Source organism: Eulemur rufifrons, chromosome 15 (assembly GCF_041146395.1).
Source record: "Eulemur rufifrons isolate Redbay chromosome 15, OSU_ERuf_1, whole genome shotgun sequence".
NCBI lineage: Eukaryota > Metazoa > Chordata > Mammalia > Primates > Lemuridae > Eulemur > Eulemur rufifrons.
The window spans coordinates 101435040-101461503 of record NC_090997.1 but is presented as its reverse complement, the minus strand read 5'-3'; the positions used below and the strand labels follow the sequence as shown (position 1 = coordinate 101461503).

General features: G+C 45.4%; 1 protein-coding gene across 2 annotated transcripts in view; it reads right to left on the bottom strand.

The window, feature by feature from the left end:
- SYTL3 (synaptotagmin like 3) overlaps nucleotides 1-26464 on the bottom strand; it is a 72351-nt gene that overhangs the window by 30743 nt on the left and 15144 nt on the right. Inside the window, exons 3-6 of one of the 2 annotated variants that reach the window (XM_069488065.1) lie at nucleotides 19600-19664; nucleotides 7008-7059; nucleotides 5912-5981; nucleotides 3135-3213 (exon numbers count right to left, since the gene is read on the bottom strand). In XM_069488065.1, the coding sequence (XP_069344166.1) occupies nucleotides 3135-3213; nucleotides 5912-5981; nucleotides 7008-7059; nucleotides 19600-19664 (266 nt within the window). The remainder of the gene's footprint in view (nucleotides 1-3134; nucleotides 3214-5911; nucleotides 5982-7007; nucleotides 7060-19599; nucleotides 19665-26464) is intronic. The other variant, XM_069488066.1, reaches the window with a different exon arrangement.

Below are 26464 nucleotides of genomic sequence, written 5' to 3'. Positions count from 1 at the left end.
CACTGGCCACACGCCTGGGGGTGGGGAGGGTGCAGAGCCACTGTCAGGGGTGGGTGGAGGGGGGAGTTAAAAGAAACTCTTCCACCCAAGCTGCCCTGCACTCCGCGCCACACGTACGCGTGTGCGCTCGCCCAAACGCGAAGACGGCAGCCCCCCAAGCCAGCCGGCTTTTTAGGGCTTCCTTACAAAGGTTTTATAACTAAACACTATTCCTTGTGACTCTTTGAAACGAGGTAAAAATAAGATTTGGGATACCCTTATAACCATTTAGTAAGCAAACCCTTTTAAAAAATTTGCAGCATAAGAGTGGTCTAGAATAACGATGAGGAAAGTACGAAGGAAGGAGGCCACACACACAAGTGAGAGAACCACCTCAACGATGGTTTCTTCCTCCAAAAACACTTCCTTTTCCCTCGAGAGCCTTGTTTCTCTCAAACATGCTTCTTAAAACTGTCTCTACGGCAGGGCTGCATACATGTAATTTTAAATTTTATAGTAGCCATATTAAAAAAGTAAATAGAGACAGGTAAAATTCTATATTTAACATAATATACCCAAAATATTGTCAAAACATGTAATCAATATTAAATTCATGAATGAAACATTTTACTTTTGTTTGATACCGGCGTGCATTTCTGGCGGTGCATCTAGCACCCGTATCTCAGGGGCTCCAGACCCCGTTTGTTTCCTGCCCCACCCATCGGGACGTTATTCGGTGAGTCCCCTTTCCTCTTGCCGTTCGTTTGTTAGTTATCTCCTGCCCGCACTGCCCAGGGGTACGTCTTGGAGCATCTCTCTTGTCCCAGAGGAGAGGGAAATCCGCACTCGCTCCCCGATCCCCGGGGTGTTCACCCTCCCCCCAGGACTCTGCGAGGCTCTCCTCTGACAGCGCTGCCGGGTCTCAGGGCCGCCCGCCAGGGACGCTGGGGCATCTCTCCACACCCGGCAGCTCAAAGGGACTAGCATGTGCCAGGTCCTCAAAGTAGGCACAGTGAGGCGCCTGCTCAGGTGGCCAAATGCCAGCCTGGGCCGTGCAGGTGTGAGAGGCTCGTTCCTAAGCCCTCAGGAGGGGCAGGGCCCCCCACTATCTGATCAGTGCCCCCTAAAACCTGGGTCCATTTAGTCCATTTGAAGTTTACAGACCAGCAGGGAGGAAGAGCTTTCCTAAGCCATTCAGAGTCTAACAATCAGGCTTATGTCTCGGTCCTACCGGGGGACAGGAAAAGGGACAGAAAGAAACATAGTTTGCTCCTGGGCAAGAATCAACATTCTCAGTCCCTCTTCTCCCTCTCAGGGACTATAATGCTGACAGTGCCCAGAAATCCACTGACCACAGAAGAGGCTGGAACAACTCCTTCCTTCCAGCTGTTCTGACTTCGCTGGGCAACTTCGGCAGCAGAGGCTGTAATTCTGCGTCAGCGCCCAAACCCCGGGGGCGCAAGGCCCCCTGCAGCGCTGCGGCCATCGCCCCAAGAGTTGCCCTGTCACAGCCCCTCCCCGCCGGCCCCAGGTGCCAACCTGACTTCCTCCCCGCCAGAGCCCAGCTTCCTCCACACGCTTCTGCAGGGAAACAGGCAGCAAAAATGGTCGAGAGGGACACTCAAGGAAAGCTCGAAACCTGAAGCAGCAGGAATCGGCGCCAAGACAGACGCCACCCGTCCTGTGGCAGGGACAGGGTGAAGGGCGTGTGCAGCCACATGTCCCATCCCAGCGGAACCAGCAGAAGGCACTCAGGAAGGGTCTGAGGCCTGGGGGTATTTTCCCAGGAGCCAGAAAGCGGGTTTTCTTCTACCCCTGCCTCTGGGCTGAGGAAGGGTGGGGGACACAGGTCATGGCGCGGGGGCAGGGACGCCCCACCCAGGGACTAGCTCTAGTCCACCTGGGTACGAAACAGGGAGTCTCCGCCATGGGAGGAGACACACGGGCAGGCCGTGGGTGGCCGTCCACAGCCGTGGGCACGGCGGGCACCTGCGTGTGCAGGGCCGGGCTGTCCACGCCTGTGTGCCCCCCACCCCCGCTGCCTCTTTGGACTTCGTGGCTGAGGGATGACAGGGTTGGGGCCAACTCCAAGGCCCTAATGCCATGGCGGCAGTGGTGGGAAGGAATTCACAGAAGCCACGTGGCTTTGGGGAGAGGCTGTGCGTCTAGAGAGACATTCAGAGAAGGGGGAAAAGAGCCACCGCCAGGGTGTTGTCGGAGCCCACGGGGTGGAAGCGCTGATTCTTAAACCTCCAAGGGGCACAGCAAACAGGCCCACGAAATACAGCCGCTCCCCACCTTCTGAAGGAGAAGATGACATGCCGCTGCATGAGATAGTCACCGTCTGCGTATCTGAAGCGCTGTGTTTTGACGGATTGTCACCGTGAGATAGCTGAGCCAGGACTCGTGTGGAATACTAATGACTAAACTCAAATAACAAGACTGTCTCAGAGCCAAGGTGCAACAATGAGACCATCTACGTGCAACTACAGAGAAAAGGCGGCTGAATAGACGCCGAACAGAAGCACAGTGACAGAGAACAGATGCCTAAGGACCCCTCGACTCATGGAGGACATGAGACAGGGTCTGCTCTCTGGGACTTGCATCGTAAAATAAGCAGGGAAAAAGAATATCTGAGCAGAAAGAACACCGAAGGAGACGAGATTGCAAGCAGTGGTAGTTCTGGGTTACCTGCATCTGCAAATTGCAGGATTATCGCTAACTGAAGCAAATAAATCTACCAAGAAGCAAAGGAGAATGGACAAGCTACCCCACTCGAATGACAGATGCTGGGCCCCACCCGGCTTGACAGGCTCTGGTCTTACACTCACTGGAATCTTATCTTTGTCCCCTTTGTTGGTCCTCAGCAGAGTCCACAACGTGTCAAGCTCCCTTGACCACAATGCTGAGCTAGGCATGTTTTGGCCGGAGTAGGAGGAAAATGAGCCAGCCTTGTGGACTGACGTGGCATCCCCCACCCCACCCCACCCGGAACCAGAGGCCTGCTCTGCAGGGGAGGAGCTGGAGGGCCAGGTGCTGTGGCTTTCCCTGGCACCCGGGGACAGTCTGGCCGAGGTCATAGGCCAGGCCCTGGCCCATGGGCTCGGCTGGACTGGAGGGCGGTGGGAAGAACATATCACGAGGCATCTACTTACTTTTCATGTGGGTGGTAACAGAGAGAAACAAATTTTCCACGGACTTATTAAATCCTTTAAACTGACCAAGTTCCTGTAACTAAAACAGAGACAGAGGAGAGAAGATGAGAGTTACGCTTGATGACCTGTGTCGCCTGAACAGTCTCCAGGCAGCAACCCCAAAACACTGGCAGACGTGTGTCTGCGTGGGCATGTGTGGGTCCACGTGGGCGTGGGTGCTCGAGGTGCATGTGGTGTGGGTGTGTGCACGCGTGTCTGGAGGTGAAGAGAGCACAGTCCTCCCAAGAGACAGGCACCCTCTTTACCCAGCGTCCCTCCTCCATGTGCTGCCATTCATATTAACGGAAGGAGCATCATCAGGGGGCTGTTGACAAGATGACAACTATCTCTTAGAAACAATGACCTGCATGTCACTGGCTCAAAGATCGTGCTCAAGCAAATCACTGTTTGTTTAACCTCCTTTCTCTTCTGGCCCCACGCCAACTCCACGCAGAAGGGATGCCAGCATGGGCAGAACGCATGTGATAAGGGGGCCAAGGTGGGGGAAAGGCACAAGGTGACCAGTCTAGAACCAAGGAGTTCTGCCTCCCAAAGCAGAAGAGAGAAGAAAAAGGGAGAGAGAACAACAGAAAGGAGGTCACTTCCCTCTCCAAATCTCATCCATCTACCCACCCATCCAACCATCCTCCCACCCACTCATCCACCAACCATCCATCCAATCATCCATCTAGCCAATGAGTATGTCTTGAGCACATAGGTACTAGAATGACTTTGGAGAATTTAAAATCTCAAGGAGAAAGTAGAGCAGGATTTTGAAGGTCACCCTGGAGTCTAAGTTTGACATTAGAAAAGAATATATGTATTTTTTCTCTCTTATCATCAGACAGTGTATATTCTCCGGTTTGGACCAGGATCCTGAAAGACACAATCTCAAAAGCCATAATCCTGAATGTTGAAATCCTGAAATATCAAAATCCCTAAAGTCTAAATCCCCAAAGTCTAAAATCCCTAACATCTAAAATCCCCAAAATCCCAATCATAGGATAGTTACATCTGTTAGGAGGAATCTTGCTGTCCTTATATAGAAATTAAGTATGGTGTAAAGAGGTGTTTATGGCTACATACTTCGTCTTTGCATCGTTTCCAACACTGGAGGCATAAATGTATAGAGACTTTTGGAGGGTTCTAGTTCACTTCATGCACTTTTTGCAAACTTGACTCCACCAAAGCATATCATCACAACGTTGACTGTGTGTATATGCATCGTGTGTACACGTAGTAAAAATGTAAAAACTTCCTCAGTACATCTGCATTTGTGAAAGATAAAATTTCTAGAGGTCTCAGTTCTTTGGGCAACCGAATGTGCAGTGGTGACCCATGGTGGTTTCTGATCACTCTTATCAAAGACTTAGGTTGTTTATCACAGTGTTCCAGACGACCACCTTTGTAAAGCTGGATACACACAACCACCAACCGTAGTGATGTGTATATACACATTTCCCTTTTTGACCTATTTCTTTATGAATATGGCTCATCTGCTCATAAAAGTGATACCCATGTGACTGTCATTAGTACACCTGAGTGTTTATGCTTGTAAAAATATATTTTTGTTTTTAATTTTTTTGCCTCCTTCCCTCCCCCAAAATATATGTTATTGTTGCCTATTTTATTGTCTGAAGTGGCCTGTGAAGTGTTTTGTTCTATTTTCATGTTTCTCAAACACCTGCCCTTTTAAAAATGTAAATAAATTATCTTTTAAAGAATCTGATTATTTTTTCCAGAAGTATATTTTCGGGATTTTGATCTTTCAGAATTTCAACAGGCAGGATTATGGCATTTAGCATTGTGTCTTTTGGGATTATGATCAGCTCCCGTATTCTCCCATATACGGATACAGTTGCTCCAGGAATTTATCCAGGAACAGTGAAGAGAATCAAGATCATAGCTTCCTATGGCACCGTACAGTCTCCAAGTGCTAGTTTAGACGTCATTTTGTTAATACCTCACAAGGCCATCAGAGGCAAGCCAGGTGAACACAGACAGTCCCCAACTTATGACTTTTTGGCTTTGCAATGGTGTGAAAGCAGTACACATTCAGTAGAAACTATATTTTGAATTTTGAATTTTTATTTTTATTATTATAAAATATTACTTTGTGTTAGCTGATTTTGCTCACCTGTAGGCTAATGTAAGTGTTCTGAGCATGTTTAAGGTAGGCTGGGCCAAGCTATGATGTTCGGTAGGTGTACTAAATGCATTTTCAACTTACGATGGGTTTATCAGGACGTAACCCCATCATAAGTCAAGGAGCATCTGTATAATTATTTCCACCTCTCAGGAGGGAAACCCAGACAGCTCCCCCACAGCTAATTTCCTTGGACAGAAACGGTGCCGGTCCACTCTACATTAGAGCCTGCAAACACGCGAAAGACACGCTCACCGTCCACAGGCACTCCCATGCTCACACGCCTGTCAGTCAACCTATTTCCCGAGACCCCTAGAGAACCTCCGCACGCTCACAGGTGCAGTGCAGAGGTGGGGAAGAGGGCCCACGACATGCCGAGAGGGAAGATGACACCTTGGAGGCAGGCAGAGGACAGCCCAGATGGTCCCAGGGCCACCGAACGTGGGCAGGAGCCCTGGCCAACCTCACGTCGGGCCTCATTCCTCCTGCCTTGCTCTGTGTCCCGCTCTGGTCAAGGTCAAATCCCTTTGCCATGAGTTCCCAGCCCACCTCCCGAGCCCCCTTTAGGGAAGCCTCCAGAACAGACACTTACCCTGCAAGGGCTGCGGCCACACTGGCTCTCGCTGAGGGGAGGTGGCGTAGGAGGAACCACAGAAATTTTGCTGCCAAGGAAAAATACAAGAATGAGCAGCAGGTTATGAACTATGCAAGTTATTGATTTTACAACATAGATAGGACGTGTCATTATTCTACAATTCAAGTCCTCAGCTTTTTTTTTTTTTAACTGCCTTACTTTTTAGAAAAAGACCCAGCAGCCCTACTTGGACCTGCTCCTTTTCAGGGGGCATTATTTCCTGATAGCTAACCGTGGGGGATGAGGGTCGTGCTATGTCAAGTCTGGGCCCCTCGCTCAACCCACGTGCTCTGGAACAGCGGGGCGCTCAGGACCCGGCTTTGCCACCTGGCTGCTGGGGAACCCCCAGCCCCACTCCCAGGGCACCAGCAGAAGTGGCAAAAATGTTGTGCAAGTGAAAATCAACCAGGAGCAGAACTGGAAGTTTGTGCTCAAAGTGGTAAGAAATAGAGGAGGAAAAAATGAAATGTTCTGAGACTGGAAAAATCTCATCATGGGCCAAAAAAAAAAAAAACAGGAGGTGGTGGGGAAGCTTTCAGTAATACTCTAATAAATTCAGCGCACTCAGGTGTGGGAGCTATGGCCAGCTAAAAACTACTAGGTTTTTAGAATTTTGTGGAAAGAAGTTAACATGTCTCAGACCATTATTCAATTCCTCCTATGTTTATCCCACAGATATCTCTAAGGTACCAGGCGCTGGGTAAGGTGTTAGAGATATGAATGATTAGATCAAAGCAAATGCTTGCTTTAGGATTTCATTCAATGTACAATTAAAGATAATATTTAGTTTCCTTATGACATTTCAGGAGGATTTAAGAAATAAAACAGAATATTTAGTGAGAAAATACTATGTTAGCTAGAAGGCTTTCTGTAAGAATCTGGAAACATCTCAGTTTGAATCCTTTCCAGGAACTTTATGATTTTTTTTTTTTTTTAAAGAGTTACATTCCAAAGCAGTGACATCTGAAAGTCAAGAGATCTATAAGCTCTCTCAGAGAGTCCTCTGTGCTCCTGCCCCAAGGGCCCCGGACGGTCTGTCCTTTGTAACACTCACCTCAACTTCTGATAAGATTGCAAGAGCTTTGCCCCAGCTGTCTCCTGCTTGCCTGGAAGAGATATCCGTAGAGGTCATTTATTAATGAGAATGTAACTTAGGTGATGCAAATACAGAAAGGAATAAATTTTTTTTCTAGTATCGCTTCTTGTGATTAAAAAGTGAGAGATCATTTGGGGGATGATAGAAATGCTCTAATATTAGACTGTGGTGATGGTTGTACAACTTTGTAAATTTACTAAAAATCATTGGACTGTACACTTAAAACAGATGAATTTTTTGTTTACGGAATGTATACTTCACTAAAGCTGTAGTTAACACACACACATGCACAAAATACGACACTTTAATTGTTGGGAATGACTGCTTTTATTAAAAGTTGATATTAACTTAGACTTTCTAAATCTGGATAATTTGAAAAATAGTTCAAACTTCCAGGCTTCCATTTGTCCTTCGGAAACATTTTGTAACTGAATGAATGTATTCCTCTAAAGTTGCCTTGTGATGAAGATTAAACTAATCTTTTAAAAACTATAATCTACTTATTTCTAGTTATAGAGGCTAATAATTTCCTAAATAAGACTGCATCTGATATAATACTCTTTTTGTTTCAAGGAAAGCAGTTTTTAGGATGTATTAAGACTTCCAAAATAAAACTCGGCATGTCCACAGTTCTGGGGACACAGCGTCTGCTGGACAGGTGCACGGGAAGTCAGCCCAAGCCCAGCTCGGACGGGAAGCAGGTTTCTCTCGCTCAGGGAGGTCCCCAGAACAACACACAGCCCAGATCACCACACCTGCCACCCTGGGAGGTCAGTCTAGCTCCTGTCTTAAGTGTTCCTAAGATTTTAATCCATTCCAAAGACTTATGTATTCACATCAGGTCCACAGTCACAGGGATAGTGAGAAAACCAGGTAGGCAGGGAGGTCTTTAGGAGGGCAAACAGCACCTGATGTTAAACCCGAAACCTTAAAGCAGGGAGGCAGCCCCCAGGGCAGGGGTCCTCAACCCCGCTGTCCCTGGGGAGTGTGAGAACCCTCGAAAGCTATGTACAATTCTGCCTCCGCCTGCCTGTGTGCCTTTTCTGGGGTCCACGTGGAATTCCGCGATTCTAAAGAGCCGGTGAGCCCTCCCCCTCCCCCGTTAACACTTCTCTAAGGCAGAACAGAAAGTAGGGACAGTACGGAAAGGCCTCGCCCAAGGCTGAGCGCTCAACTAGCCGAACCTGCCCGCGAAGGAGCCGCCTTAGAGAAAACAGCAGGTGGGAGGCAGACAGGCAACCTGGCTGCACCTGAGTGTGCGAAGGCCGGGAAAGAGAGGGAAAGAGAAGGAAAGAAAACAGCAACACCCTTCATCCAGCCAGTCCCGGGCGAAAACACAAACCCCGGGAGACAGTGACTGCTGAGCACTCTGGGGCGGGGGTGCTGTTTCTCAGGGCTCGCGGCCCCCACCCGCAGCGCTGAGCCCCACGGCCATCAGCTCGCCCCGGGCGGTTGCAACAGCGTCCCCTGAGGCACCGCCGCCAGAGCCACATCCCTCCTTCCCAAATCCGATGCTATCTCTGCCGCCTGAAGCCCTACTGGGGCCCCACGGGCGTCCCCGGGGCGTCCCCGCGCCCTCCTGCCCGCAGGCCCTGCGCTCTCCACTGCAGCAGCACCGCGGTGCTGCTCACGGCCCTGCCGACCCGCGAGGCCTGGCCTCCGCGTGTCCCCCACACCCCAGCCGCGGGGACACCTCCGCTCGGCCGGCTCTCTGCCGCCCCTGCCGGCCGCGAGGGCCTGGGCGGGCCGCGCTCCCGGGCTCCGGGGACAGTCGCGACGCCGCCAGGTGGCGAGGCGGGACCGCAGCCTGGATGCGGAAGAGCCGGCACGTGTGTGCCCAGGAAACTCCGTGGATGTCATACGATTTTGCTGTGTCACAAAGATGATCCTTTTGATTTTTCTAACCCTTTAAAACCCGTCAGAGCCGGTCTCAGCTCGCGAGACACACGGAAACAGGGGGGGCCTGTTTGGCCCTGCAACCCCGACCCACCTGGGGACAAGACCCTGGGGGTGCCTGCACCCAGGCAAGTTTGAGAAGAGCTGGCCCACGTGGCTTTTCCCGGTCTGTTTATTGTCATTTTACTGTCTCTGCTGCTCCTCAGCTGTTTCCTACCAGAGGCCGCCTTTGAAAGCACCAAATCTTCACGTTTTGTCAACGTGTTTTACATCCACGGAACTATTGCCAGGCAATGCTCGCAGAGGACGTCCCTGGCTGGCGGGGTCTCTGCACAGAGTCCCCGGCGCCCTGCGGGCTGCACAAAGCCATGCTCGCGCCCTGGCCTGCAATTCCCGCAACACATGCCAGGCCCTGTTGCTCCAGCTCTTCTCTCTGGGGTGACTTGGTTTACGGGGAAAGAAGGCCACCGGGCAGAGTCCCTGGAACCCCCCGGGTGTAACTCCATCATCCCGCCAAGCCATGTTGCTTGCAGGTGGCTGAGTGGTTTCGTGTCCTGAACTGCATAATCAGTGTGGCTTAGTCCTCTTTCAAACCGTGATTGCTGCCTCCCCATCCTGCACCGTAAGCCCTACACCACCCTGTGCCGAGGAAGGTCGTGCACACACCGGGTCATGCTGTGGAGCTAACAGGGCAGTCAAGGGGAAGGGTGGCTCGCCCAGGTCCACCTCTCTGCTGGTGCCCACCAGGCAGGAACAGCATCCTATGTAAGAAATCATATGCTGGAGTTCCAAGTCTGACCCAAAGCAAAGCACAGGTAGGGCTACCTACATGGAACCTCCATGGGAAACGGGCAAAGGTGCCCCTTCCTCAAGATGCTTTATGTCCACCCCTAGGAAGTTGGTCACAATATATGCATTTTGTTAGAACAACACACTTTGCTGCATCTGCCATAAAAATCATCACAACAAACACACAAATCTATCATGTGAACAATACCCCCCTAGAAGTGGCTCCCTTGTGCAGTGCCTGACCTGCACAACTGTACGTGACAGTTCTGAGCGCTGTGCACACTGGAGCTTGAGTATTCTCCAAACACTGGAAAAAAATCCCTAAACAAAAGCAGCTGTTGGATAACTACAGTGTGTTTTAGAACTTTTTTCTTTAATAGGGAAGAAAAGTTCCCTAAGAACACTAAGATTTGAAACCAATCTTTACCTCACATATTCAAAATGAAAAATCAAAAAAAAAAAAAAAATTGACCTAAAAATCCTCAGCAGGTAAAGAATTGTGATATCCTGTCACAAATAACTTTGGAGCTGGAGTTCAGAGCCATTTTTAAGTCTATTTTAGTCCTTAGAAAAATGTTGAGCTAAGACAGCACTGGAGCTAAGCCACCATGCCAGGACAAAAGATAAAGTGCAAGGCTGGGAATCAGCAAACAGTGCCTTTCTGGACAGCGACAATTAATAATGGTAGATTTATAATCCTGTGGGCCTGAAGTATCTCTCATCCAGTGTCCTTCTGCCACCAGACATTACTCTTCTGCTTAGCTGCAGGAGAGAAAATACTTTTCCCTTTAATGAAGCTACCTATATTCTGTCAAGCAGAAATTCGGGCTGGTTGTCTTGTTAATAATGATGACCAAGAGCTGGGCAGTAACTCTTCTGCTAGGATGGACTAAGGCTGATGGAAACTGGTCCAGGTTTACCGAGCACCGGGAACAATGGAGTAGCAACCGCTTTTCAGCATCCTTCGGATTTTTTCTAAAAAATACATGCGGGCTTTAGGAGTTCTTTGTATATTCTGGATAGTAATCCCTTACCCGATATGTGATCTGAAAATATTTTCTCCTATTTTATGGGCTACCTTTTTATTTTGTTGATAGTATCCTTTGATGTACAAAAGTTTTTCATTTTGATGACGTCCAATTTGTTTCCTGAGCAAACATAGCTCTTATGTTTAGGTCTTTAATGCATTTTGAGTTCGTTTTTGTATATGTTTAGATAAATGTCCAACTTCATTCTTTTGCATGTGGATATCCAGTTTTCCCAGAACCATTTGTTGCAAAGACCATCCTTTCTCCATCGAATGGTCTCAGCACTCTTGTCAAAAAATAATTTGGTCACCTATGCAAGGATTTATTTCTGGGCTCTTTATTCTGTTCTGTTGGTCTATATGTCTGTCTTTTTACCACACTGATTTCATTACTGTAGCTTTGTAGTAAGTTTTGAAATCAGAAAGTGTGAGTCCTCCAGCTTTGTTCTTTTCTTTCAAGAAACAAAACAACCCAATTCAAAAATGGGCAAAGGACTTGAATAGATGTTTCTCCAAAGAAGATATACAAATGGCCAGTAAGCACATGAAAACATGTTCAACGCCACTAATTATTAGGGAGATGCAAATCAAAACTACAATGACATACGACTTCACACCCATTAGGATGGCTACTGTCAAAAAAAAAAAAACAAGTGTTATGTAGATGTAAACAAATTGGAGCCCTTGTGCATTGCTAGTGGGAACGTAAAATGGGGCACCTGCTGTGGAAAATGGTATGGCCGGCTCTCAAAAAATTAAACATGGAATTACCATTTTACCTGTAATTGCACTTCTGAGTATAAACACAAAAAAATTGAAAGCAGGGACTCGAATAAGTATCGCACATCAGCATTCATGGCAGTATCACACACAACAGCCAAAAGGTGGAAATAACCCAAATGTCCCTCGATGGATGAATGGATAAACAAAATGTGGCTTTTCCGTACAATGGAATATTATTCATCCATAAGAAGGAATGAAATTCTGACGCATGCCAAAACATAGAGGAAGCTTGAAGACATTACGCTAAGTGAAATAAGCCAGGCATGAAAGAACAAATATGATTCCACTTATCCGAGGTACGTAGAGTAGCTGTCAAATTCATAAGCAGGAGGTAGAACAGTGGTTACCAGGGGCTGAGGGGAAGAGGAGGATGGAATTATTGTTTTATGGGTACAGAGTTTCAGCACGGGATGATGAAAAGTTCTAGAGACGGATGGTGGTTGCATAACTTAATGCCACTGAACCGTATGCTTAAAAATAGTTAAAATGGTAAATTTTATGTTGTACGTATTTCACCATAATAAAATAATGAACATGGAGTTCTTCAATTCAAATTTACTGCATACTTAAGTATGTATTATCTACGCTTTAAAAAACTTTATTCATATAAAGAGACAGTTTTAACAGTCAATTGTCAAGTTATTCCATAAAACCACCCTAATCAGTAATTTGGTCTAAGCACATGAATCCTTAATTCAGAAATCCTATTCAGTTCAATTACTTCACCTTGGTTTCCATTCTGTTCATTTAAATAGGAAAAGTAATGATGATCATCAAAACATTGCTGTATTTTATCAGCTGACCATCTAGAGCAGAGGTCAGCAAACTTTTTCTGTAAATTTTCAGGTAGAAAATTTCTGTTACAACTACTTGACCTGTTATGTTGCAAAAGTGACCGTAGATATAAATGAGTGAACATGGCTATGTTCCAATAAAACTTTATTGACAAAAGGAGATAATGGGCCAGATTTGGCCTGCAGACCATCGTCTGTCAACCCCTCAAAGAGCAGAGAGTATTAAGTGAAATCAAACATTGACTAGCCTAATAACTAGCCCACCTAATTCCCCCTCCATTCAAAAAACAATGGATCAAAACCCCAAAGAAGTGGGTAGTGGGGGAGTCATGACAATTCAGGACCAAGATGTAGGTTGCCTCAGGGGACCCCATCATCAAGGAGTGACGGGGCACAGAGGATGGCAGGAGAGACACAAACAATCCTGGTAGGAACACTGGGGCTTGGTAGCACCAAGTAAACTCTAGTCTCCCCCAGTTAGATACTTGAGACATAGAACATGTCTGGGTCAAATTCCTGTATTCAGAGTGACTTGGACCATCTAATCAATTCAGTTTTTGAGTTGCTACTATGTGCAAAGCCAAAGGCATCATGAAATCAAAAATCAATAAAACCACGAACCTGTCCTGGGACTATTACTACCTAGAACACTGGGTGGAAAGCAAAAAGTTTGAAGGTCAAGGCCTCATAACACTAATCATAAATTATGACTTCATAGCCTCTGCTCTACCCAGTCTAAATGGGCCAGTCTAAAACTCTCTCAGGAATACAAGCCGCCCAGTCCGCTGGGAACATCGCTTCTAGAGCATCTGCTCCCTTTGTGGTGGTGTGCTTGTTCTGTCTTTCCTTGTAAGGACAGTAGTAAGAAACGAGTCAAGAGTTGGAGCCACCTTTTCTTTAAAATAAGACAAAAGCATATGCAAAGTTTTATATCTGGGAAATAAACATGATTTCATACAGACATCCTCTTGGGAGAGTAAACACACACAAACTAGGGGCTCTATCTGTGTAGAAGGCTTTACAGAGGCAGCCTGCTGATTCCATCTGGTAAATGCTGGTTCGAGGGGTCTTTACTGAGCAAACAAAGGGAGGGAACTGCCGTGGCATCACCTACACACCGACTCGTACCTACTTCTTTTAACTCATGAGCCTGGGTGTTTTAAACCCACACAGCCAGTCTGATGCTGTCCTAACCCTGTGACCGTTTGTTCCTAAGCTCTGACACTCTGAAGAATCACTTGAAGAACCGAATCACATTTACTTATGGTGGTGGGGGGCAGTAAAAATTATTTTCCTTCATAATTATAGGACACAATAATTATCCTGGTGAGTTAGTTATGTGATGGATCATTGAGAGAATGTTAAGTATCAGCCTTTCTAAATTATTTTATTTCCCCAATTATTAACAAGAGAATGAATTGCTAATAGATTCAATTGAGTAAATTTCTTATATTACATTTAACCATTTTTAAACTTGACAAATTATTTCATTAAAAGTATTAATATTGTCATCTTTCTTTTACACTTGAATATCAAGCAATAAAATGTGTCAAAAAAAGGTAAACTGTGTGTAATTACCATAAAGAGCCAGAAGAGGGCAGCATCTTTATATGCTTGGCAGATGCCAAAAGAGCAAAGATGGGTTTTCAGCTTGTTTCCTAGTTACTAGTGATCTAGAAAATTTCCATCATAATTGTTTATTAACTTTGTTACTTGACCTACCTAAAGTGCATGAAAAGAATTACTTGGGGACCTGTTAAATATACATTTTTGGAGCCCACCCAGCCACTATGTATCAGAACCTCTGCGTGCAAGGCCAGGAACTTTGGATCTGAGACAGCTTGCAACTGACCCTGGAGCAGGGGTCCCAGAAGCCACATCAAAGTCCCTCTGCACAGACTGTCAAATGCCTGTGGGCAGAGGGGCAGGAGGGGAAAACGCCAGGCTGGCCTGGGGAGCTTCCTGAAGACACCTGGGAGATCTTAGGAAGGTCTGTATGTTTTGATAATTCTGACACACCACAGGTGAACCTCAACTACAACATATAAGAAATTATTTTGTGAGCTAGGCTGATGCCACGGCACTCTAGTCTGGGCAACAGAGTGAGACTTTGTCTCAAAAAAAAAAAATTATTTTAAGACCACAAAACTAAATATTGAATAATGAAATCTTAGAGGAAAGAAAAGCCAGCCTAAAAAAAAAAAAAAATTTAAGTAAACCAACATATTTAAAATGTTTTGTACCATCTTCCTGCAAAATGAAGAATTGGGGCTCATTTTTTCTTGTTTTTACATCTTTTGAATGGTTTGAAAATTAGCATAATAAACATTGCCAAAGTCAACTCCTATTATTCCTTGTTGGATTGCTATGGATACCTTGTCCACTGTCAAGGAAATTTTGAGGGCATCTTAAATGGCACATATCCAAAAGGACCATTAAAAGAGAAATAAATAAAAGGTAATAAAGAGGAAATTGGGTGGCAGAGGGACAGAGGGCATAACGATTCCTGGAATTACTTCAGTTGAACATTACATTTATCTTTAGGTTTCCAGATGCCAAAAAGGAAAAGAACTCTGACTTTACATTTTTAAGGTGCCTACCGGGTGCTAAGCACTGGCAGTAGGCATTACTGTTTATAACATCACTTTTTATAGCCAAATAACGCTATCTTTGCTTAATTTATTTACTTATTCATTTACTCATAGGTCCTACCTTCAAAGAATTCAGAATCAAGTTAGGGCAGAACCAGCAAGAGCTGCAGGTGAGGGGCAGCAGCATGGGGTCTGCGGGCCCAGGGGAGTGGTCCCCGAGCTGCACAAATCACCGGCAGAGTCACAAAGCCACAGGAAAGGGGCTGCTTATGCAACAAGTGGGACTCAGAACACTGAGGACTGGGAAGAAAAAAATGACAGTAGATCAGGTCTCCTAATGAATGGTGAAGAGTTAAGTAAAAATTAGAAGACAATAAATGTAGATAGTTAACCGGCTGCGGGATAAGAAAGAAGTATCTAAGCAGAAAAGCAAAGAAAGAAGTTAGACAGGAAACCGTGGACTTGACTACAAACAGAAAAACCTCTGTATGTCAAAGACATAAAATTCTAAAGCAGACCACAAACTAGGAAGAAACATATGTAACTAACATGACAGAAAAAGGCCAATGGCCTCAGCATATAAAGAACATGGACATGAAGTCGAAAAGTGGAGAATACTCAATCTCATTAGTGATTAGATGAAATAAAATTGAAACAATGAGAAAATCTTTTTAGACTACCAAGTTGTTTGTTGGTTTGTTTTTAAGGAACATTCCTACTAGTGAGAAGGGACACCCTCTCTGGAGGCAACATTCCTAACCTTCATCTTGTCATTCTGCTTCTAGAAATACTCAGAGGTGTGCCAAAGTTATCTACAAGGATGTTCACTGCACTATTTCTAGTTTAGTAACAATACAAACTTCCCAAAACATAATAGAAAACTGGAAATTCCTTAACTATCCAACATTAGTGATTTGGTAAACAAATGACGACACTGCAATGACGGAATGAGATGTGGTCATCAGAAATCATATAGTCAATGATATTTACAGATATTGAAAATGTGGTTTTTTTTTTTTTGAGACAAGAGTCTCACTCTGTTGCCCAGGCTAGAGTGAGTGCCGTGGCATCAGCCTAGCTCACAGTAACCTCAGACTCCTGGGCTTAAGTGATCCTACTATCTCAGCCTCCCAAGTAGCTGGGACTACAGGCATGCGCCACCATGCCCGGCTAATTTTTTCTATATATATTTTAGTTGGCCAGATAATTGCTTTCTATTTTTAGTAGAGACGGGGTCTCACTTTTGCTCAGGCTGGTCTCGAACTCCTGACCTTGAGCGATCCACCCGCCTCAGCCTCCCAGAGTGCTAGGATTACAGGCGTGAGCCACCGCGCCCGGCCACGAAAATGTTTTTTTATAAATTATTGTATGGAGAAACATTGGGATAAAACTACATACAATTCGATCCCAATTATGTAAACATTAGTTTGACTCATGAAATTACCTCTATTCAATGATTTTTTTTCCCTAAAAGCATCAATTTCTTTTCAACCTAAATATTTTTTAAAATGTATGTATATAGTTATGTGTGGGTAATACACACACGTTCACGTGTACACATATATACTCACAAACATAGAAATATACATTCACAAAAGAACAGAAATGATATATACTAAAATGTTAACAAGTGTTTTCTGGATAAAGTCCCTGTATGTTTAACAGTGTTCTTTATGCTTTTCTTCATTTTCCAATTTTTAATATGAATACATATGACTTCTATATTCAAAACAAAATCACAAATGTAATTTGAAATCTTGCTTTAGGTTAGAACTAAGCGGGGGTCGGAGAAGATACTTCTCCTACCCTTCCGGGACAGTGTTAACGGGCACACACTCCCGGGGGTAATTTGGCAGAACACCAACAGCCTTTCAAGTGTTCAAACGTGTGACTAACCATTCTTCTAAGAATCTATCCAAAGGAAACAAACAGATGCCAAGATATCAGCACAAGATGTTCATCACGGAGTTATCTATAAGACGAAAAACCACATACAATTTACTCACTGACAATAGGGAACGGGTTAAATAAATTATGTTGCATATATTTGGTGTATTTTATGGAGTCATCAATACATTTTGGAAGAAGTCTTTAATAACAGAAAAATCTTTATGGTAAATCGAATTTTAAAAGCACGATAAAAAAGTCTGATCACAAATACATTTAAAATTTGGTAAGTCTATATCTGAGTACACACATATGCACAGGATCACCTAGAAGGACGATTGGGAGAGTGAGTGAGAGAGAGAGAGTGTGTGCGCGTAATTAGCAGTGGTTTTGGACAGTGGTGGTATTTTTATTGCCTTCTGTATACTGTTCTGTATTTCCCAAATACTCTGCAGTGAGTATGCATCATCAGTGGGCGCTAACGAGTACGCATGGGTGCAGAGTGTGCGGTGATGGGCAGTGGGGCCTCAAAGGGGCGGGGGTGGGTGACGAGAGATTCCTCAGTGGGCACAACGTGCGTCATTCCAGTGACGGACACACCGAAAGCCCTCACTTCACTACCGCAATATATCCGTGTAACAAAATTACACTTGTACCCCATAAATTTACACAAATAAAAATTTTTTAAAAAGAAACAAAACAAGGCAATAGAAATAAAGGCCCTGTGCTGCAGGGGCTTTGCCTAGGTGACGCATTCCACAAGGATGACAGCACCTCCACAGGGGCAAAAATTGACGACAAATTTTATATTTTCCAATGGTCTGTGGCTCTCCAAAACCTCAGTACACAAACAGATATTCGACATCTGGGATAGCAAAATGTTACGGTAGCAATTAAGAAAAGAGCCTCGGAAGGCTGCTTGGGGTGGGAGAGGGTGACAGCGACGAGGCTCAGGGGAAACCAGGCCACGTGCTTGAGCCCACGTGAGGCTCCCGTCTTCCTCCAGATGCTGATAAACTCGGCAGAAGCATCATTTCTCTGGAGTATCCAGGGGGACTTAACACCGACTGGACCTGTACCTCGGCTGACAGTGCCCCTGCGACACCGAACAGCGACACTCGAACGCGTGGCTTCCCTCCTGCCAACAAATCCTCGGGGGAGGTGCGATGGCTTATTTCTCCACCGCAACCCGCTACTTTTTCTAGAAAAAGAAAAAGCATTTTGAGCCATGGCACGCACTCCTCGCTGTCACCGAGGAGGGGTGACCCATGTGACCACGGCACCCGTCTCCATGAGACTGCAATGGCCCTGGCGCACCTCTGTCCAGCTGCCCTGACGGGCACCCCTGTGGCCAAAACACAAGTCGGTCTCCACGGCTTCAGGTCCTGGCTACGGATGACACTGCCACATCATACTCGCAAATACTTTTGAGAAAGAAAAGAAACTTTTTATCAAGGAGTGCAAGCCCCCTTTCAACCGTCAGGCCCAGAGAGGCATGGCAGTGAGACCGCAGTCGCTTCCCGGCCCCACCGCATCGCCACCCTGGACCAAGTCATCATTTCGAAGCTACCTGCTGCATGGACTCTAGACCGAGTGTCACCACCAACAGCTACAGAATAATCTAACAGTGCCAGACACGGGACACCATGACTCGTGCCCTGTAGTTCAACAATGTGCAGCCAATCACTAATCAATGTTATTTCTGTCAACCAGTGACAATTCCTGAAAAACAACTTTTGTAACCGCCCCTCTCCTGATTCACCCTTTTTTCTTTAAAAACTTGAGTCTCTTTTTTGTTCTTCCCAAGATAACTTAGAAGCGTTTCCCGGGCTGCAGTCCTCAACGTTGGCCCAAACAAACTCAGTCTATACTGATCTTGCCTCAGTCCCTCGCTCTAGGCTGACAAATCATCACATTCATGGTGTACAGACCAAATGCACACTTCCACTCGTAATGACGTGTGCTCACCACGTGTGCTGTTCACCCACGGTGGTCTTCAGTGACTTGTTATTTGTTAAGAGATGGGGGGTTGGCACTATCCCTCAGGCTGGAGCACAGTGGTGTGATCAGAGCTCACTGCAGCCTCTAACTCCTGGGCTCCAGCGATCCTCCCAGCTCAGCCTCCCAAGCAGCTGAGACTATGGTGCATGCCACCACACCTGGCTAATTTTTAAATTTTAGTAGAGATGGGGGTCTCACTATGTTGCTCAGGCTGGTCTTGAATTCCTGGCCTCAAGCGATCCTCCCGCCTGGGCCTCCCAAAGTGCTGGGATTACGGGTATGAGCCACTGTGCCTGGCCCAGTTATTATTTTGATCAAGTGTCATGAACAAGGTACTGTGCTTGGTGCTGTTAAGGGCTAACAAGATTTAAAAGTACAGTTTCTGCTTGTGGAGAGAAACAGAAATAGACAAATAATTCTATAACACAAGGCATTTTGTGACAGCTATGGAAGGGAAGTACAACGCACAGGTGTTGGTGGTTCAGAGGAGGGAGACACCACTCCTAGGAGCGGCAGTGAGGGAGACTTCACGGAGCATGGAGCACGGGCCCAGAGAGCCGGCCTCCTTGGCGGGGAGGGCGAGGGAGAGCTGCAGGCAGAGCGGGAGCCGCGTGGGCTCAGGTGCAGGAGCCGGGAGTCTAAACAAACGGAAGAGGAAGAGCAGCCAGAGGAGCCTACAGACGAAGCCCATAAAGGTTTTTATATTCAAAAGCCTTGACATCAAATATTTTAAAACTAGGAATGTATCATTTTACTTTAGTAAAAATTTTAAGGGCATTTACCTTCGGTTGGAAATTTCTTAGCTCGTTCCTCAAAGAACCATTCTCCAGTTTTTATTTTCACGTTTCTGAAAACAAGCAGAAAGGAGACTTCAGATCGAGTAGGTAGAAACAGTGCTATTACTAAGACAAAATGTTAGTCTCGCAAAGGGCCTCAGAGTTCAAGTTCTGCCTGGAACCCACAGCTCTACAGATGCCCGGAGAGCTTCAGTGATCTGACGGCAGCAAAGCCGTGCGCTTCCCGCCTCAGTGTGTTTGCCCCGTGTGTCACACGCTCAGGCCGTGTAGGCGTGTGTAGGCGTGTTAACATACGCTTGGGCCAGTACATATCAAGTACTTGATCATTTCTGAAGACACAGAGAAACAAAATTGCCATCAGGTGATCAATTTATCACGTTAGCGGTGGAGGCAATGGCAGGAGGGACATGCGGCAGACAAACTCCGTGCTGCGCCTGTGGGAGCAGGAGCTCAGCCCAGGTTAAGGTTGCTCTGTGTTTTCCACACTCGCCGCGAGCAGACGGAGTGGATTTACCCGAGAAGGTTCTGGGAGGGCCTGCAGTCAGGAACACGGGATCAATGTGCATCAGTGGAGATTTGGGGACCTAGATCTCAGGGGATCATTTGCAAAACAGGGGAAATGACCTCTTGTTGCCAGCCGGTCTGACGGCAGTCGCTAAGGGAGGACTGTATGTCCTATCGTCTTAGTCACAGGCACAATGGCACGAAGAGCACTTAACTATCTGCTCAAAACTGAAGTCCGAAAATGTGTGTCGGCCTCGGTTTTCTGGAGAAACCACACTCACCCTCACAGAAAGGTAGCACTGTTAATATCCTCTTAGGATGTAAAAAGGTAAACGTGCAGATGTTGTAAGTTGTTCACACCCTTAAAGTAATATGCCATAAAGCTTGTCAATTTATTGGTTACGCAAGTTTAAGAAGAAATTAAAGCTTCAACTTAAGGCAAGTTCTCTTCTATAAATTACAGTATTTATTTATTTATTTATTTATTTTGAGACAGAGTCTCACTCTGTTGCCCGGGCTAGAGTGCCACGGCGTCAGCCTAGCTCACAGCAACCTCAAACTCCTGGGCTCAAGCAATCCTCCTGCCTCAGCCTCCCGAGTAGCTGGGACTACAGGCATGCGCCACCATGCCCGGCTAATTTTTTTTCTATACATATTTTTAGCTGTCCATATAATCTTTCTATTTTTAGTAGAGACGGGGTCTCGCTCTTGCTCAGGCTGGTCTCGAACTGCTGAGCTCAATCCGCCCGCCTCGGCCTCCCAGAGTGCTAGGATTACAGGCATGAGCCACCTCGCCCGGCCTACAGTATTTATTGAAATAAGTTTTCCATTAGGTTCTTGTAGGCTATATATGAACTCAAGTGGACTTTAAAGTTAATGCTTGCATATGAGTTAAAATTGCAACTATATGCCAACCTGCATGGTCTTTGAAAATACCCTACCTTTCTCTATGGAGTGCTAGTAATTGCCAGAAGACTTCAACCCATTTTCTCCCCCTCATCTGGCTGGAAACTATTATTTCCTGATTAGTATGTAAATGACTAGTACCGATGCTTAGCAATGAGAACAAGGAAAATGTACATAGAGCATTTAAGAATTTCATAACAGAATTTTGATAATCAGTCCCTACCATTCAGAGCCAAAAATATACAAAATGTTCAACTGTGATGTGTCTCTAGAAAAAGTTTACAACCCTAAAATCAGAAACTCAAATATCTAATCTGCTAAATTGACACAAAACGCCTAAGGCGATCTTAGCCTCCCAGCAGGAGTTTTCTTCTCCAGCACTGAAGGCCAGCAGGGCGCCAACCACAGGGCAGGTTTAGCGAGTAACGGGGTGGCGAAGTCATACTCCTGAGGTGCCACCCCTGCCCAGCGCTGTTTCTCAAGGTGCCTCCTCGGTCCTTAGAAACGGGACAAGGTCTGGTCGCCAGACGAGGTGAAATCGAACCCAAAGGGCGGGAATGAGAGGCCTCTGTCTGATGAATGCGCTTCACTTCCTGAATTATTTATTCTTTGGTGGTGACACATTTCAGCTAATCTGCTCTCTCAGTCTCCAGCCCATTACCCTTGCGACCCAAAGTGCCCGTATCTGAGACCCTTCCATAGTCAACGGGCTCCCCAGACACAGGCCAGCGTTGGTAAGCAAACGCACAGACACGCAGTCACGGAAGGGGACAGAGATGAGAACACACTGAAATCGAAAGTTCCCCTCCAGCCTCGGTTTCAGAACCTATGCAAGGAGCAGACGAATTAAAATTCCAGTCACCCAGCGCTGATCATCTAATACAACCATCTAATCATCTCATTTAACCCCAGTGGATTACTCATAGGTTTAAGCAGGAGCTAATTTGGCACAGAGAGGGGGGGAACAGACTCAAGGATCTCTTGGGCTTATCTGTGATTAAAGAATGGGGGCATAAAAATGCCACCGTCCTACACCACAGGGCCACCAGCGCTTTTTGCATTTGAGGCTGTTTCCTTTGAACGCCAGGTTTGAGCTGGGTCTCCATCACCCCTTCTCACGGAACCAGCTGTTTCAGAGCAATTATTCCACGATACCTCTGCTAAGGACCCCTGCCCAAGTTAAAAAAGGAAGACCGGCTGTTGCTCTTGCTGTCCAGGGTAGAGGCGAGTAGATGCTGCGGTCTCTGTCCTCGCTGGGCCAGCGCAGGGGAGCGTGATTCAGAGTAACCGCAGACAGTGTCAACACTTCTTCCCAGATGGCCGAATCAGAATGAGGTTATGAAAACCTCTCGGAACATTTCACGACTCAGCAATAGGTCCATGCTTTTAAATTTCTCAGATAGAATCATGGCCTGCTTCTTTGAAACTCTTTCAATCAACCCATAAATACATCCCAAGAGGTGGAAGCCTTGGTGGGCCAAGCTGAAGATGCAGAGTCAGGAGACCGGACCCCCACCTCACCTTTCCACGAACTAGGCATCCCCCGAGACCAGCCCCCACTGAACGAATTTCAGTGACCTCTGTAAAATCCTCTCCCTTAACTAACCACTTGACCTTTTGGGTTGTTTTCCCAGAAATAGTGGATTTTCTGCAAGACTAAGGAGCTGAGATGCTGAAGGCCCTGGGCAGACTCCCTGATGCCCAGATTCACCCCCCCCCCCCCCCGCAGCCTGCCCCAGTGCCAGTAGCCCCTTGTGAGATTCACCACGACCGCCCCAAGGCACAGGGCCCCTCCTGTAAAAGCCCATGATCCCTGTTAGTCGGGGAGATGGAGTTGAGGCACATTCACCCAACGGGACACATGAAAAATTCCTTGGCAGCCCTCGTCGTCTCAGTAGTTGGATCTTTGTGTGATGAGTAATTGGACCCAGGTCGAACCCCCCTTGAGCAATTATGGGGGCTCTGGGATGGTGTTGCTGGTGGTTCAGGGGCCGCAGAGCAGGGACAGGCCAACAGCCTCTCTGGGCAGCTGCCTGGCCGTCTCCACTCGGCAGTTCTGGCCTCTCCCGCCAGCTCCCTGCCTCCGTCGTGTCGGGGACAACTTGCTAACTGCCTCCGAAGAAAGGACTCTGGGTTTTGAAATTCGTGTCCAGGGGGTGAGTGCTATTTGAAAGCGCCACACAGTAGGGGATGCCCCTCTTAATTCGGGGAATTCTGAAGGAATTCTCATTGGTTTTGGGTTGATAAACCCCCAGCCATCGGTGAGAGCGGGAACTAACCTTTTTTGATTTCACACCCCCAGGGTTTATTTGGTGAAACTGCAGTTCATTTGCTTGAAACTTCTTGAATTTGTCTTTATGTTGAGCGTTTATCTGTATCGGCGTGTGGCGTGTGAATGTAGAGTCTGTTAAGCTCTCTGTATTTCCTTTTCACCTACTTTAAATTTGCTGTTGATGGCATTATAAGCGCAGTACAAGCTCTAGGGGGTTAAAAGACACATCTGAGGGTAGTGTCTCTCGCGGCAGGCTCTACGGTCTAAAAGGTAAAAAGACACCTCTGTGCTGAGGTCCAGGAGATTGAAAGACACCCCCATCCATGGGGACAACCTGGCCAAGGTGTGGGACGCCCGCTGCAGGACGGGGAAAGAGGAATGGGAACACAGGGTACAGATTCACGCAGAACTTCAGAGGATCTCGTGGCTAGAGTTCCCAGATAAAAGCTACTGAAATTTTGTGTATGTGTTTAGATGTGTTTTGTGCGTGTACCTGTATTATATATCTACATTGGCTTATAAATAAAAAAAGGAGCTCTCATAAATTAAATAAGCCCAAATGCTTTTCAAGTTCATGTGAATTTAGTCATCTCTGGCAAAGAAGCTAGTTTTTAAAAATTATTGATAAAATAGGAATAAAGATGTCTTCAAAATTGTCAGCATACATTTTCACTTGGGTTTACTGGTCATTTTTGTATCTGAAGGTGTCCAGGTTTGACACAAAGGTTATAAAACTAAAACCCCAGCCAAAACAAAATGATCTGTGTTTGTATGATTTTTAATAAGACTACTTAATATTGTTGGTTTAATAAAAACAGCTACATCTCCTGAGTTATTGGCAAAATACCTATGTGTTTAACTTTAAGGTTCTTAGGTAAAAATGTAGACATGCCTAAACAAACATAAGTGTCAGTAAATTAGAATAAATTAAACTCTAACTAAATGATAGCACAAAACCCAAAAACTTATGGTCAAAGGTTTACAAAGATATTTTGGTTTTAGTGTCTTAATCCTAGCTATAGATGCAGTTTCTTTCATTGACTTTCCTGTCTATGGAAAGACACACACAAAATCTGTTTCTGACTCACTCTGAGTGCTGGCTGCAACCCAGCCTGCTACACACACCTTGTGTCGCCTCAGCAAAGGCCTTTGCCTAGAAAAACTTTTTAAAGAATCCTTGAGCTGTTAATTTTTGTAGAATAATTTATTTCAAAATGAACAATATAGTTATTCTTAGAATCCAAAGAGAATCTCAAAACAATCTTACTCTTTGGAAGTATTACATGTAACTGAATTTGCACTTACGTAGAAAAATGTTTTGAGACCAGTTAGATTGTTTTTAAAATAGTTTGATTTTGATCCTTATGTAAAAAAAATTGTTATGACTTTGTGCCGTTATTTGAGATGCTAAAGATTGATGTTAGAGGTTTATTCCGTCTACAGTCAGGTGTTATCATATCAATAAATTTTGAGACATTATTTTAGAAGGATCAAGTCAGTTAACATCTTTAAGTAGAATGTGCTCTAAAACTTCTATATTTATAGAACTTTTAAAGATGTTACATTGTTCAGAATAGCAAGTATTACTAGAATAGTTATGTTTGTTATTTTGGTAGGTTTTTTTTAAGTTTAAAAGTAATAGTTAAAACTGTATTTTTGTTTTGTTTTGTTTTGAGACAGAGTCTCACTCTGTTGCCCAGGCTAGAGTGAGTGCCGTGGCATCAGCCTAGCTCACAGCAACCTCAAACTCCTGGGCTTAAGTGATCCTCCTGCCTCAGCCTCCCGAGTAGCTGGGACTACAGGTGCACACCACCATGCCTGGGTAATTTTTTCTGTTTTTAGTAGAGATGAGGTCTTGCTCTTGCTCAGGCTGGTCTCTAGCTCCTGAGCTCAAGTGATCCTTCCGCCTTGGCTTCCCAGAGTGCTAGGATTACAGGCGTAAGACACCACGTCCGGCCAAAACTATATTTTGTGATTGTTTCTTGGTCTGTGTTTTAAAATTCATTTCCTTCTCATTTCTCCCAATTTTATGAAAATAAGTTTGTTTACACATTAAATGATTTTGTTGAGGGCACAATTAACCACACTGGTTCTATATCTAAAATTCACAGGCTATCAAAATTGTTAATTGCTAAAATGATTTAGGCAGATGTGAATGAGATAAATGTAATGAAATTACAAGAGGGTTTCTATAATCTGCTTCTTTTGAAACGTCTCAGATGGGTATCTCAGAGGAGATGGAGATCTTTGCTATGTGTCACTGCTTGCAGCTCGTCCTGCCCTTCAGACGCCGGAGACGACAACCCTCCTTCAACCTTGTCCTTGGCTCCTGTAACTTTGGGCCCCTCTGGTTCTAGGTCTGCTCTTAAGCTCTGACACTGAGATGTTTACCTTCAGGGTCTGAAAAGCAATGTTTTCTTCTTAGCTTCTTGCTACGTCTGAATTGTTCAACATGGTCAAAAATCTTCCTATGCTGTTACTAAGAGAAGTACATTCCCCTTCTCAAGGTATTAGTTTTCTAGTTTCTTGTTTCCTTTATAATACAATGTTCACTCATCACCCTGGACACAGTTTTCTCTTGACAGGTAAATTCCGGGACCCTTCTCATGAGGTTTGGCTTCCAGGGAGCCTAAATGGGTTTCCTGTAAGAAAAAACAGTTGCACTAAAGGAGGCTTTTCTTTACCTTTTGGTAACTGGCTTAAGAAACAAAGATTTTATGTTTTATCAAGTAATTCCTATGTTGTCCTTATTAGGGTTTTGATTACTTGGGAAAACTGACCTTTAAAAAGTTCAGGTCTTTTCCTATATTGCCTTTAAAGCCTTCTGACAATCACTCTTGGTTAAGTAAATTGCTATTATTTTACAATAACCTGTGACTCTATTTTGATAAAATGTTTTGAGCCTTTTAACATCTTTGACAAATGTCCACAAAATCTCAGTAATTTGAACGTTTCCCTACCTGCAAGCTTCCGTTTTCCTGTCCTTGTCGGAACTGGGCAGGACTCATAACCTTTTGTTTACAATGTTGTTTGTTCATTCTGATACAAGAATCTGTAAACCCTTAGCTCAAGTGGTTTTAACAAATGCTTATGTTTTGTACAGTGAATTCCTAGGAGTCTGATAGCAGCGTGATGCTTACAGATAAGTTAATTTTATAACCTTGCTTT